Source organism: Syngnathoides biaculeatus, chromosome 8 (genome assembly GCF_019802595.1).
Source record: "Syngnathoides biaculeatus isolate LvHL_M chromosome 8, ASM1980259v1, whole genome shotgun sequence".
NCBI classification, from domain to species: Eukaryota; Metazoa; Chordata; class Actinopteri; order Syngnathiformes; family Syngnathidae; genus Syngnathoides; species Syngnathoides biaculeatus.
This window is the reverse complement of record NC_084647.1, coordinates 14,820,348-14,834,526: the sequence shown is the minus strand read 5'-3', so window position 1 is coordinate 14,834,526 and position 14,179 is coordinate 14,820,348. Positions and strand designations below refer to the sequence as shown.

The 14,179-nt window shown below is 43.5% G+C and overlaps 2 protein-coding genes, 1 long non-coding RNA gene and 1 other non-coding gene across 10 annotated transcripts in view; 1 reads left to right on the top strand and 3 right to left on the bottom strand.

The window, feature by feature from the left end:
- Positions 1 to 4,840, bottom strand: part of zbbx (zinc finger, B-box domain containing) — a 34,296-nt gene extending 29,456 nt beyond the window's left edge. For 4 of the 7 annotated variants that reach the window (XM_061827339.1, XM_061827338.1, XM_061827345.1 and 1 more), the window contains exons 1-3: positions 4,708 to 4,840; positions 904 to 1,021; positions 349 to 462 (exon numbers count right to left, since the gene is read on the bottom strand). In XM_061827339.1, coding sequence (XP_061683323.1) covers positions 349 to 462; positions 904 to 1,021; positions 4,708 to 4,735 — 260 coding nt within the window. In that variant the 5' untranslated portion in view covers positions 4,736 to 4,840. Of the gene's footprint in view, positions 1 to 348; positions 463 to 903; positions 1,022 to 2,936; positions 3,069 to 3,142; positions 3,309 to 4,707 lie in introns of those variants that run through there. The other 3 variants (XM_061827341.1, XM_061827340.1, XM_061827343.1) reach the window with 3 other exon arrangements.
- A 4,824-nt stretch (positions 4,841 to 9,664) lies between these two features.
- The window catches only part of LOC133505299 (WD repeat-containing protein on Y chromosome-like), a 47,968-nt gene continuing 43,453 nt past the window's right edge, over positions 9,665 to 14,179 (bottom strand). The window contains exon 19 of the mRNA XM_061828406.1: positions 9,665 to 10,096. Within this exon, the coding sequence (XP_061684390.1) occupies positions 9,711 to 10,096 (386 nt within the window). The 3' untranslated portion in view covers positions 9,665 to 9,710. The remainder of the gene's footprint in view (positions 10,097 to 14,179) is intronic.
- LOC133505402 (5S ribosomal RNA) lies at positions 12,909 to 13,027 on the bottom strand. Its single transcript, XR_009796247.1, has one exon. It is a non-coding gene; the product is annotated as a 5S ribosomal RNA (ribosomal RNA).
- The window catches only part of LOC133505300 (uncharacterized), a 35,580-nt gene continuing 35,465 nt past the window's right edge, over positions 14,065 to 14,179 (top strand). The window contains exon 1 of the long non-coding RNA XR_009796207.1: positions 14,065 to 14,156. This is a non-coding gene — a long non-coding RNA (uncharacterized LOC133505300). The remainder of the gene's footprint in view (positions 14,157 to 14,179) is intronic.

The following is a 14,179-nucleotide window of genomic DNA, read 5'->3' as shown; positions in this document are numbered from 1 at the left end:
GGTAGAAAAATCTTTCAAAAGTTATATCTTGGTCACACTTTTTACATCACAAAAACGGTACACTTTTTTTTTTTAGAGCGGCTGTATGAATCCAACCATTCATGTTCGATACTGCTTATCCTCATGAAGATTGTGGTTTTACCTGGAACTGGTTCAATAAATTAACATATAGTTATGAATACAGACTTTGATCATAACTCTTCGACACCAGTTGAGTAAATCAGCATCCCTGAGCATCGGAACAAAACTGTTTTTGTTTCCCGTCACACTCCCAGTGGTTCCTTTCCACTTCGGACTTTTCCGGCGCTCGTGTATCTCCGCGGCACGAGCTGAGCAACCGATACTCACCCCCTCTCGCCTTTCTCTCTTCTCATACTCTCTTTCAGCTTTTGCAGTTTCTCTTCCAGCTCATTGCCCTGCTGGGCCAGAGTCATGGTCTCCATCTGCAGGCCGTGCGGGTTCCTATGGTAACATAACCGCACGCAAACACACACAGACACACACTTCTATGAAGGCAGTCGATGACAGTCAATCATACAAACGACCCCCTCCATCAGACCAGCAAGACCGGCTCTCATCAATACGTTCAATTCATCCACTGCGCAGATCCCCGTTGCCGAGGCTAATCAATATTTTCATCAATTAGTCGCAGGATGAGAGTAGCACCGAGGCCGAGCATCAATTCAGTCAATTACTGGACGGCAAATGAAAAACTACACACGGAGGTTGGACTACATTTCACAGTCGGAGACACCCAACAGCTTGAAACTGCAAATTGTGAGAATCTCGGTCACAAACTCAATCCTAGCTGTAACTCAGAATGGGTATTAAAAAAAATGGCAGACAAATGACAAAAAATTAACTTGTAGCAATTTTTTTTTTTAAGTCACAACAGTGACTCACCTGGCGCCGAATCGTGAAGATTTAGATTTGCGAAGCGCTTCGAAGTCGTTTAAATTCATGTCTCCTCGTGAGCTGGGAGGCCCGCGTCTTTTTTGGCGGGTTAATTCAAAGACAATTCCTGTGCAATAAGAAACAACAGCAATGCCATTCAGTGCATGATCACGCTCTCATGGAGCTCAATCACACAGTACAACGCTGTCGTTACTGTCTTCTAAAGGGATCATGGCGACGCTGGGAAACCAATTTGGCAAAAAGCAGCGCGGAGTTGTTACAGCGACCGGCAGTAACTGTTTAAAAGGGCAATTGAGAAATTAGTTAAAGGGGAAATCTAGTCCTTCGCATGAACAGTATCCAATAGGTCATGTGATATGTACCCTATTTTGACAACGTGATGTTAAATCCTCTCTCATTGTTCTGAGAAGATTTTTACTCCGCGTCATTCCGCCAGACGAACCATCCGAATATTCAACATTAATTACAGCCACAGGTTCAAATCTGTAAGGTAGTATTCCTCTGTCTTCCCAATCTACCGATACTGCTATTTCTTCATCAGATGAGGATAAATCAGAGAAAACAGCGCTGGGCATAAATGGTGTCCCGTGTAATCAAGCCTTTTTGTTGTGGCACGTAACACGTCACATCCGCGCACGTAGGTCATGTGACTCGCGAAAACGGCAGCGCCCCTGAAAATTCTTAATTGTCAATAAAAATCTTCTCAAAACACTATTAAATGAGAGGATTTAACATCACATTGTCAAAATAGGCTACACATTACATGACCTATTGGATACATTGCAAACCACTGGATTTCCCCTTTAAGTGCGGCATATTAGCCATATTGTTACGGCGAGAGCAGAGAAACTGCCAGTAACACAGCTGATAACATAATGGGGCAAAAAACTCAAAGAAAGGACGAAGCAAATATTTCCATTTCACCTGTGATTTTAAAGCAAAAACAAAAGCAACAGACAATCCTTTCATTGTGTGTCTCATTCGAATCAAAGCTGACTTTGAGAGGGACTTTAGACAATTTAGAGCTCATTGAATTTGCATTTAACATACAAGCAATATAAAGTTTTATTCTGTCTTCTTACATGTGTGTGCATGTCCATCTCTATCTATCTATCTATCTATCTATCTATCTATCTATCTATCTATCTATCTATCTATCTATCTATCTATCTATCTATCTATCTATCTATCTATCTATCTATCTATCTATCTATCTATCTATCTATCTATCTATCTGTCTATCTATCTATTGATATAGGCGGCATGGCGGCTCAGCTGGAAAGCATTGGCCTCACAGTTCTGAGGTTCAATCCCGGACCCGCCTGTGTTGCGTGTGCATGTTCTCCCCGTGCCTGCGTGGGTTTCCAACATTAATTGGACACTCTAAATTGCCCCTAGGTGTGATTGTGAGTGTGACTGTTGTCTCTCTCGATGTGCCCTGCGATTGGCTGGCAACCAGTTCAGGGTGTCCCCCGCCTCCTGCCTGTTGACACCTGGGATAGGCTACAGCACTCCCCGCGACCCTCGTGAGGATAAGCGGCAAAGAAAATGGATGGATGGATGAATCAATCAAGCCACATTTTTGGAATGAGGGAGAAAACCAGACCAAGAACCCAGACTTTAGGGCAGGCAGATGTCCCAACCACTTGTTCCACGGTGATTCTCGTGCAAACAAATGTGGATCAGTAATACATAAATTCAGCAAATCCCAGTCTGTGCATTAAATCTTTCTTTGCAGGTCTTAAATTTAATAAATTGGGAATTTTAAAAAAGTCCCACTAATATCCTACATATCAAAAATCACTTATTGGGCAAGGGAGAAAAGCTCAATTCAAATGATACTTAGATCTGTGACTATTTTTGGAAACGGAATCGTGATGGTGGGGTTCCAAGGATATGCACGTTGCTGAAAGTCCAATAATAACTCTGACTAAACTGAAACATTTTAATGGTAAGTACCAAAAAAGAAAGGGTGGGGGGCGATACGTAGACTTGTAGAACAATGAAAACGGAGTACTCACGGTAAATAAGCTAGCACAAGCAATTGGATCAACATACATGGAACGAGTATGTTGAAATGAAAATGTCGAGTGCATGTTACGTCACGGACATGCGAATATGTATTAAGTCAAAGTTACATCATGGTAAACACGAGTAAGGATTTAAAATATGGATATAGGTTAAAATGGGGGGGGGGGCATGAGATTGCTGATGATGTTGGATTTACCTGACGTGTTATTTTTAACACAGCACGTGTGAGGTCGAACATTAGAGTAGCGAAGCAGTTGTACGTCAAGATTAAAACGTTTTCTTTACGTTGTCATCAAGTCGTTGGTCGCAGTTTTTCTTTTGCCGGATGCACGCGAAGGCGGCGGCGTTCCTTTGGGTTTCCACGACAACCGAAGCACGTGACCGCAGCTCTCCTCGCGAGAGCTGCGCACTTGACGGGCTCCAGAATCGTCGTAGTTTTTAGAAATAAAACTTTTCTAATCGTCTCTTGATAAATATTTATTAAACCAAGAATTTGTCTGGGAATAAAAGGTTTCATAACGCTTTTAAATCGAGTTGTATGATACTTTTGATTCTTTCATTTTTGTAATACAGTGGAACGTATTCATACGTTAAATAATTGTCGAAGAATGAAAAATGTTCCATTAATCACTTTGAAAATGTGGACAAGAGTCCTTCTGCCTCTCGATTAATTAAGCTTTTGCTCGTTTTATTTGCCTTATTGGCATAGAAAACATGTTTTTTTAAGATTGCTGAAACCCCGTGTATTTATATATATATATAAAGAGAGAGAGAGAGAGAGATACACTAATTCCACTACTACTACTTATAATAATAGTGATCATCCATACATTTTCTTTGCCGCCTATCCTCACAAGGGTCACTGGAGTGCTGGAGCCTATCCCGGCTGTCTACAGACAAGAGGCGGGGTACACCCTGAACTGGTTGCCAGCCAATCGCAGGACACATCGAGACAAACAGCCGCACTCACAATCACACATCGCAGCAATTTAGAGTTTCCAATTCATGTTTCATGTTTTTGGGATATGGGACGTAACCAGAGTGCCCGGAGAAAACCCATGCAGGCACGGGGAGCGGGTGCAAACTCCACACAGGCGGGTCCGGGATCGAACCTCAGAACTGTGAGGGCAACGCTTTCCAGCTGACCCGCCATGCCGCCTAGATAGATAGATAGATAGATAGATAGATAGATAGATAGATAGATAGATAGATAGATAGATAGATAGATAGATAGATAGATAGATAGATAGATAGATAGATAGATAGATAGATAGATAGATAGATAGATAGATAGATAGATAGATAGATGATAGATAGATAGATAGATAGATAGATAGATAGATAGACACACACATGCAAGAAGACAATATAAAACTTTATATTGCGCTTGCATATTTAAATTAAGACCTAATATTTGCTTTACTTATTTATGATTATATTATTATTTCAATTACTGTCTTTTTATGATTCATGTTACAGCACCGTTACAGCTGTGGTTGTTGTTAAAGTGCCGTCACAAATAAAGCTTGAGTTGCGTTATTTTTACAGCGCTAAATGATCCCAAAATTGATGCCTTGGCCCACGCCGTCGCTCCAGTAAAAGCAATGGATTATCCGCAAGCTTTCACTTCCGCGCGAGACCCCGCTCTTTCCCACCTTGTGTCAGCCTTCCGCATTTCTACCTTTCTATTTGGCGCTGCGGTACACGCCGGAGTAAGAACCCTTGCACCTGCCATCACGGAAGAGTGCACGTGCGACTTACCGAGCGTAGCCGCGGGGTGGACGGTCATTTCGGGGTCGTGACCCCTCTGCCGGATTCTGTTTTCGACTGCTAAGCGGTGGCTCTCTCCCCCGCTCGTTTTCGCTCCCTCTCTCCCCGAGAGCGGTCGAGTAAAGGCCGATGCGCATGCACGGGCATACTGATGAGTGATTGGGGAGAGGAAAGAGAATATGGAGAAAGGAGGAAGGAAGAAGGGTGCATGGTTGAGAATAAAAGAAAGGAGGGACGAGAAGGGAAAAAGAAAAACAATGGGTGTGGAAAAAGTGCTACGAGAGTGGAATAGAATGCACAACAAGGCTATAATAGCACAGCAGTTAGCATAAAAAGACACGCAACCCGGTGTGAAATGTCAAGGCTAGTTATGTTATTAGGTGGCCATGGCGATGGTGCGGGAATGAATCTCACCTGCTGAGTTTAACCTTATTTGGCTGTTTTATGCCACATGCCAACTCGCACTGCTGGTCAAATCGTACTTGGCCAACGACTAGTACTTAGGTCTCGCGTATTGAGTGTGTAAATGTCTGTGTAATGGAAACCAGCTCAGCTGCGGAAGTATACGTTTAGTCAAACCTCACTCCCCGGAACGCTTGAAGGAGGCCGCCGGTGGTTGAGTCGGCGCGTGAATGTGAGTGAACAGGTGGCGACTTCTCCAAAGCGTTGACTTCTTGGCCAAAGTCAGCTGGCAACGGCGACAGCTCAACCGCGAGACAGAAAACTGATGGATGGATCAGCTTTAATCAGATCCCTTCTAACCTATGATCACCAAATTGTCCAATTTCATTCAATCACTGCCGGCCTTCCCACTTAATGTGGATATTTGACACGAAAAGCACTCAACGGCTGCGAATGTGTTTAATTGGACAGAAATAAATGCTCTTCCGCGAGATGCCCGAAGATACAATTAACCTGTGCGTCCACCCTGTTACCGTTCGTACAAATGAATTTTTAATATTCTCCGTTGTCATGATTTCCATTGGAGCTACTTTTTTGAAACATTTTCTTTTGGTGCTCTGGCATTAGAGTTTTCGACTATAACATTAAGGATTAAAAAGAAAAAGGGGGGAAAAAAGGAATCACAGCTTTTGACGGACGAATCCGCTCGCATCTGCTATGTTGCAATCAATCACTGGATTAATAAAAAGAAAACATATTGAAATGGACATTCTAGTAATCCTTAATCCGATCTGGCCTGTATAGTTCTGGACTGGTATCTCTGGGGGGGGAAAAAAGATTATGACGGCAAACGGGACGACAGGTGCATATTTGGGGCATACAAACTAAAAATTGGGAGATTTATTTCTTTTTGGTGTGCTCTTTTTAAAGTCTGTGTATAACCATACAGTACTTGGTCAAAAATGTAATCTTTTAACAACAAAAAGCCTTGGCTTCATAGTTCTGAGGTCCCGGGTTCAATCCCGGCCCCGCCTGTGTGGACTTTGCATGTTCTACCCGTGCCTGCGTGGGTTTTCTCCAGGCACTCCGCTTTCCTCACACATCCCAAAAACATGCGTGAGGATAAGTGGCTAAAAAAATGGATGGATGCATGATTACAATTATTATTATTAAGTAGTTGTAGTAAGACTACGGAAAAAATTAGCCCAAAAAACAGAAAAAAATAGTCATAAAACGGTCAAAATTAGCCCAAAAAACAAGGAGGAAAAAACAAGTCCAAAAAACAGAGGGAAAAATATTAGCCCAAAAAACTGAAAAATTTAGCCTGAAAAACAGACTTTTGTGTGAGTGTGTGTGTGTGCGTGTGTGTGTGTGTGTGTGTGTGTGTGTGTGACAGCAATACATTTCCGCATAGGATGAAGAATAATGTATTTTCCTTCATGAACATTTTATGACAAAGAAAGGTAGGCTTGCGTGCCACAACAGTTGTACCAGCACAAGCTAATTGCCAATCAAAAAACAATGAGCCTTAATATATTTGTAAATGGAGATTTTTTTTTTTTTTTGGGGGGGGGGATTAAGCTCCCATGAGTTTTGATTGCATATCAACTTCTTGATAAATTTTAAGGTACAGCCTGTTTTTGCAGTGAAATATTTCTTATTGTTGCACTGAGCTGAATGCCTGGGCTCAATGAAGTGTTTCTTTGTTAAATCATTTTTAAAAAATGCTCAAAGATGTCTCCAAATTAACCCCCACTGCGTTGCGGCTCATCAAACAGCAGCACCTTTCTTTTGAAGAAAAAAAGACATTCAATTTCTCGGAAATACTGCAAAAAAAAAAAAAAAAAGGTCATGAAAATGTTTTTGCTGGATATAGACATCTAAAAAGATGGAAGACACTGTAGAGGAGAAGTTCAAAAGCGGATCAATGACTTCGCTTTCTTAACCAAAGGCAAGAACACATCAGACTTGGTCACAAAGTGAGTTTAACTAATTCTACTAAAATGTTTTCCTTTGGTTTTACTTTCCAAAGTCCCTGCAAGTTTGTGATTCGTGTGTGTGTGTTTATAGGCTGGAATTATCTGCATGGCTTTGTTATGGAACACCATGAGAAGGTAATCCCACTGTAAAACAATGACAGTAACACACGGAATTTGTTAATTTTACTTACTAAATTCAGGCAAGCAAATGAAAAACAACAGCAAACCATTTGCGCCACATACTCGTCTTCTTCTTCTTTTCCTTCCGGCTTGTCCTGATTTGGGGTCACCACGGTGTGTCATCTTTTTCCATCTAAGCCTATCTGGTGCATCTTCCTCTCGAAGACCCACAGCCTTCATTTCCTCCCTCACAACATCCATCAACCTTTTCTTTGGTCTTCCTCTCGCTCTTTTGCCCGGCAGCTCCTTCCTCGGCACCCTTCTACCAATATAATCACTCTCTCGTCTCTGGACATGTCCAAACCACCGAAGTCTGCTCTCTTGAACCTTATCTCCAAAACATCCAACTTTGGCTGTCCCTCTAAGGAGCTCATTCCTGATCCTATCCAACCTGATCACTCCGAGCGAGAACCTCAGCATCTTCATTTCTGCTACCTCCAGTTCCTGTTCCCGTTCTTTGCCACCGTCTCTAATCCGTACATCATGTCCGGCCTAACCACCGTTTTTTAAACTTGGCCATTCATCCTCGCAGATAGGATAGAAGACCAGATACTTTCCGCCAGCTTTTCCACCCTGCTTGGACCCGTTTCTTCACTTCCTTACCACACTCTCCATTGCTCTGTATTGTTGACCCCAAGTATTTGAAGTCGTCCACCCTCGCCATCTCTTCTCCCTGGACCTTCACTCTTCTTCCTCCGCCCCTCTCATTCACACACATATATTCAGTTTTACTTCAGCTAATCTTCATTCCTCTCCTTTCCAGTGCCTGCCTCCATCTTTCTAATTGTTCCTCCGCCCACTCCCTGCTTTCACTGCAGATCACGACATCATCTGCGAACATCATGGTCCAAGGGGAATCCAGTCTAGCCTCATCTGTCAGCTTATCCATTACTACAGCAAACAGGAAGGGGCTCGGCACGGATCCCTGATGCAGTCCCACCTCCACCTTAAATTCTTCTGACACACCTATGGCACATCTCACCGCTGTTCTGCTGTCCTCGTACATGTCCTGTACTATTCGAACATATTTCTCCGCCAGTACCACAGTTCCTCTCTTGGTACTCTGTCAAAGGCTTTCTGTAGGTCTACAAAGATACAATATAGCTCCTTCTGACCTTCTCTGTAGTTTTCCACAAACAACCTCAAGGCAAATAATGCATCTGTGGTACTCTTTCTAGGCATGAAACCATACTGTTGCTCACATATACTTACCTCTTCCCTGAGTCTAGCCTCCACTACTCTTTCGCATAACTTAATTGTGTGGCTCATCATCTTTATTTCGCTGTAGTTTCCAAAGTTCTGACCATTGCCTTTGTTCTTAAAAATGGGAACTAGTACACTTTTCCTCCATTCTTCTGGCATCTTCTCTCCCGCTAGTATTCTATTGAATAAGTTGGTCACAAATCTCCACACCCACCTATCCAAATTGATTCCATACCTCCACCGGTATGTCATCAGGACCAACTGTCTCTCCATTTCATTTGCTCCACATACACGCATGAGAATCGTGTTTCAACCGCTGGCTTTGCCATACATTAATCAACATCTTCTGATGATTTTTGGGAAGGAATGAAAAGAAATGAGCTCATTAGATGTTTTTCGAGACAAGGTTCGAGAGAGCAGACTTCGATGGTTTGGACAAGTCCAGAGGCGAGAGAGTGAGTATGTTGGTAGAAGGGTGCTGAGGATGGAGTTGCCAGGCAAAAGAGCGAGAGGAAGACCAAAGAAAAGGTTGATAGATGTTGTGATGGAGGACATGAGGACAGAGGGTGTTAGAGAGGAAGATGCGCGAGATAGGCTAAGATGGAAAAAGATGACACGCTGTGGCGACCCCTAAAGGGACAAGCCAAAAGGAAAGAAGAAGACTATGTTTGATTCGACATCTTGGATGCACATGAAGTGCCTCCGGGCACTACTTTTCACGACACATAGAACCCACGATGAGGCATTTTCCCCTCACATGTCTGAATGATTTTTGGGAAGGAATGAAAAGACAAGCTCGTAAAATGGCTGTCATAAACATCATTTCCCCCAGTTTCATTTTATGACATCCGTTATTAACTTTCAGGTTGCATAGCATTTTCAAAATCTGCCAAAAATACTCCTTTAGCTAAAGGAAATTGTGTTCCATAAAAATATCTCAGTCAGCAAAAAAAATCTGATTATGATTGCATTTATGATGGTAATATTCAATAATCAATTTACACATAAACAAACAAAAAACAGATGTCCAGAATGAGTGCTAGATTCTGCAATTGCACACAGAGGTGAGAGCGTTAAAATACAGAACACGTGTTTTCTTCAGCAATAGAGACTGACACAGACACTGAAATCACACCAGAACAGATAAAGTCCAATAAGAGGAAATGTGTGAGATGCAAGTAGACTGAAAAAGTAAGGGGCAATTAAACGGTGACGGATGATATGAAGGTGTCATGATCTCAGGGCAAGACGGTGACTCAGTCGCCACTGAGAAAAGGAGACCGACATGTAATAAGAGCTCTGGTCAGGGGATTGGTGAAGGGAGTGGGGACCAACGGGTGAGATGAAAAAGGCCAAGTGAAAAATGAAGGGCCTGAATGTGGGTGAAGTGGGTTCAGCAGAGCAGAATGGATGAGTGCAAGGAGTGAAAGGCGAGGAAGGAGCTGCAGAAGAGACACCGGAGCCGCTCTTCATGCGGTGTAGTACCGGCTGGTGGCCCCGCGTGACCCGCGCAGACACTCGGCGTGAAGATGCCCATCCGTCAAAGCTGTGAGGATTGTTACCGTGGCTGATGACGAGCGCCGTGTACTGTGATTGCACTGATGACAGACAATCACCTGCAAAAACAAGAGCAAGGGAGAGATGAAGGACACCAGAGAGGTAGAATTAAAGCAAAAGAAAGAAGAAAGTTAACGATGTCATCACAAAGCATAATGAGATTCTGCATATTGTAAGGCTTGTGATTGTGAGGACACGTGCCCTCCTCACATGTAGTTTTTTTTAATTAAATTTTTCTTTGTCCTGCTCCGCTCTGAAGTCAAACAAAACGGATGATTTGTATCCCTTCTATGCTGGAACAGTTTTACTGTGCCACAGTGAAGTTTTTAAGATGCCACTGTGCTACTTTGTATTCTGATGGTTTTTTATTGGAAAATGTCAGTCGGACAGAAGAAAGTTTTTGAGGGGAGTGACAGAAAAAAATAAGTGAGAGACAGTCTTCTTCTTTTTCTTTCGGCTTTTCCCGTGAGGGGTCGCCACAGCGTGTCATCCTTTTCCATCTAAGCCTATCTCGTGCATCCTCCTCTCTAACACCCACAGTCTTCATGTCCAACCTCACAACCTCCATCAACCTTTTCTTTGGTCTTCCTCTCGCTCTTTTGCCTGGTAGCTCCACCCTCAGCACCCTTCTACCGATATACTGTACTCACTCTCTCGCCTCTGGACATGTCCAAACCATCGAAGTCTGCTCTCTATAACCTTGTCCCAAAACATCCAAATTTGGCTGTCCCTCTAATGACCTCATTTCTAATCCTATCCAAGCTATTCACTCCAAGCGAGAACCTCAAAATCTTCATTTCTGCTACCTTCAGTGCCACTGTCTCTAATCTGTACATCATGACCAGCCTCACCACTGTTTTATAAACTTTGTCCTACCTCCTAGCGGAGACTCTTTTGTCACATAGAACACCAGACACCTTCCGCCAACTGTTCCATCACGCTTGTACCCGTTTGTGAGAGTGAGAGAGAGAGAGAGAGAGAGAGAGAGAGAGAGAGAGAGAGAGTGAGAGGGAAAGAAACAGTGAAAAAAAATAATATAGAAAGAGACAAAATGCGGAACACTAGGTGTAAGGAACATGAGAAAGCAAATCGGTCGTCATGTCAGCCAACACAATGACAAATTTGATTTGAGTGTTGTCTGAGGTTGTGGCGGTACAACCTGTGAAGGAAGGAGAGGAGAGTATTTGACAGGGCTGGACAGGACAAGGACAGCAGGGGACGTATGCAGGACAGCACAAATCGACCTGTCGGTACAGCTGAAATGAGGTGATAGTGACCGTGTAAATTCGAAACATTTATAGAAACAGATTGCATGTGAGGGGACACTCAGGAAGATTTCAATGGATCGGACATGTCCAGAGGCGAGAAAGTGAGTATATTGGTAGAAGGGTACCGAGGATGGCGCTGCCAGGCAAAAGAGCGAGAGGAAGACCAAAGAAAAGGTTGATGGATGTGGTGAGGGAGGACATGAAGACTGTGGGTGTTAGTGAGGAAGATGCACGAAATAGGCTTAGATGGAAAAAGATGACACGCTGTGGCGACCCCTAATGGGACAAGCCAAAAGGAAAAGAAGAAGAAGAAGAAGAATTACTGACCCAAGACCAAGGGAAATGGTCTCAGAGGTGTGTATCTTCGGACATATGCAAGTGACTCAACATTGTCTCGCATGCACAATAACCTTCGGAAGTGTCCTGTAATTGCTGCACCTGCACCCCACCTATCCAAGAGGTGAACCCAGGAGCCCACCTGAGAACAGGTGCGTCAATGGGACACACCCACATCTACCCCACTAAGGTGCCCCAAAACTGGCCGCCGCGAAGCCACAGTGCCAAATCCCACCTCCCACATAGATCAGAGTATTTAGTGCATTAAAAAAAAACAGGGGATTAATGCTTTCCAGGCAGGTTGGAAGGACACCGGGGGCGTGCGGTGTTCTCCACGGTCAGAAAATTCTGGGGATGTGCCACCCACCATAAATCACAAACGGCGCGTAATTTGTCACCTGCCGGTTTATCACCGCCATATTTCCGCATCAACAAATATAAAGTGACACGGGGAAAGTGGTCGTGTGTTGGCATTTTGAAATACAACATATGTGGCCAAGATAAGCATGTTATTTTTTTGTGATTTCATGTTTATGTTGCTATAACTTTTCTATGTGCTGATCTATGAGCTCTTAATTCTGCCACGTGCCAGCAACGACAACGTGTTAACGCGTGTCTAATCTGTCCCGTCTATATCTTAAAGTCATCTTTTTTGTGTGTGTGTGTGTATTGCTAAAACTATGCTGTTTGCCTCATTGCTAGAAAGAGACCCGGCAAACCTCTGGCTTTTATTTTAAAAAAATACATCATTTTGCTACAGTGCCTCAGTGCAAATCACACAATGGGTGATATTTATGATTACAGACACACACGAAAAAAAGAAATGGAAAGCCTCTTCAACACTCCACACAAAACACATTCTGGCAAGATGAAAGATAATACCGCACCGTTATTCTTTAAAATGGGCAATTTTATCAGCGTATAAGCTCATTTGCTTTTGTGTCAAGAGTTCGATGTGGAGATATTGCCGGTATGTATCAAGTGTGGACAAAGCATGAACACAACTCTGTTATGACAACCATCTAACCTGCATAATCACCTCACAAATCCATTCACCAGACCTCTGAAGTCCACGTTCCGCACACCAATTCGGTGTTTCCCATATTATTCTTATCCTTAGTTTGAATGAGGAAGTCTTCTTCTTTTTTTCCTTTCGGCTTGTCCCTTTGGGGGTCTCCACGGAGTGTCATCTCGGATGAACGCATATTTGTTTTTACGCCGGATGCCCTTCCTGACGCAATCCCTCTGCATTTTAGCTGGGGAGAGAAGCTTACAGCACCTGATTTTCCCAGGCGGTCTCCCATCCAAGTACTAACCAGGGCTAAACCCGCTTAGCTTCCGAGATCTGACGAGATCGGGCGTTCTCGGGTTAGCATGGCCGTAAGTTTGAACGAGGAAGTAACAAACAATTATCTGTAGTTATGTTTTTTTTTTCTATGACAAGTAAACCAGAGGTAGCTGTTTTTTTTAAATACTATTTAAAGCTTTGAAGCTACTCATGGTGCATAAAAGTTTTTGGAAAGGAAAGCAGCTGTCACTCGTTGTAGGTGATAACACCACAGCTGCACATGTGGAAAAATTGCAGTTACTTGCACGTAAACGTAAAGCATCTCGAAACAAAGAAATGCAAATGCGGACTTTTAAGAAACAGCCCCGATAGCTCGTGCATTCTGCAGCGTTCGCTAATCGGCACGGCCCAAAAACTCCCGAGCGCACACGTACATGCATACTGTACAACTACGTAAACACACTTGAGATGGACAATTTCTGTCGCCACAGCACTTTCCCCAAACTGACTCTGATTAAACAGCAGCTTAGAGTGCTTTTAATTTCATGGAAGAACAGACAGCGAGTTATGGGGGCCCAGAGAAAAACTGGGAGGTGAGGCAGGGTGGGGGGAGCAATGGATGCATGGACAGGAGGAGAGACATACAGCAAGGAGGGCGGAAAAACTTGATAATAAAAAAAAAAACAAGTGTATGAAACAGAATGGAGGGACTTTAATTATGCCGTAAGGTGATGATAGACAAGGATTTTGCGGAGGTTGGGACAGAGGAAGAAGGCGGTGAGATAAAGGTGAAGGCCAAAGAGACTTTTAAGGCTAGTGAGGAATTTAGAAAACCTTGACGCAGTGAGGAGAGTCGTGGAGGTGGGGGAAAAAAAAGAAGATTTGCTTGCCAGGCGGCCGAGGCCTTCAGCATTTCACATAAAACATTTAAATCCGAGCAAAAAAAATCTGTGAATGCTGTATTTGTAATTTGTCTTGTGTTCGAATACACTCTTCTCATCCCTGCACACACACACACACACACACACACACACACACACACACACACGGGGTTTTAGTTTGCGCTGAAATGGAAAGGGGAGATTATCAAAGATATCAACCAGGCCGATGTGACGGGGAGGGGGGGGGGCAAAGTGTCACAATGCGTTCCGAGCCGGCACGCCAGTGAGACTGTGTGTGCATCGACTGCAAATATAAAAAGGAGTTAAGCCGCCTAACTGGAGAAATGTAAGTGCGCGCGCGTGTCTGCC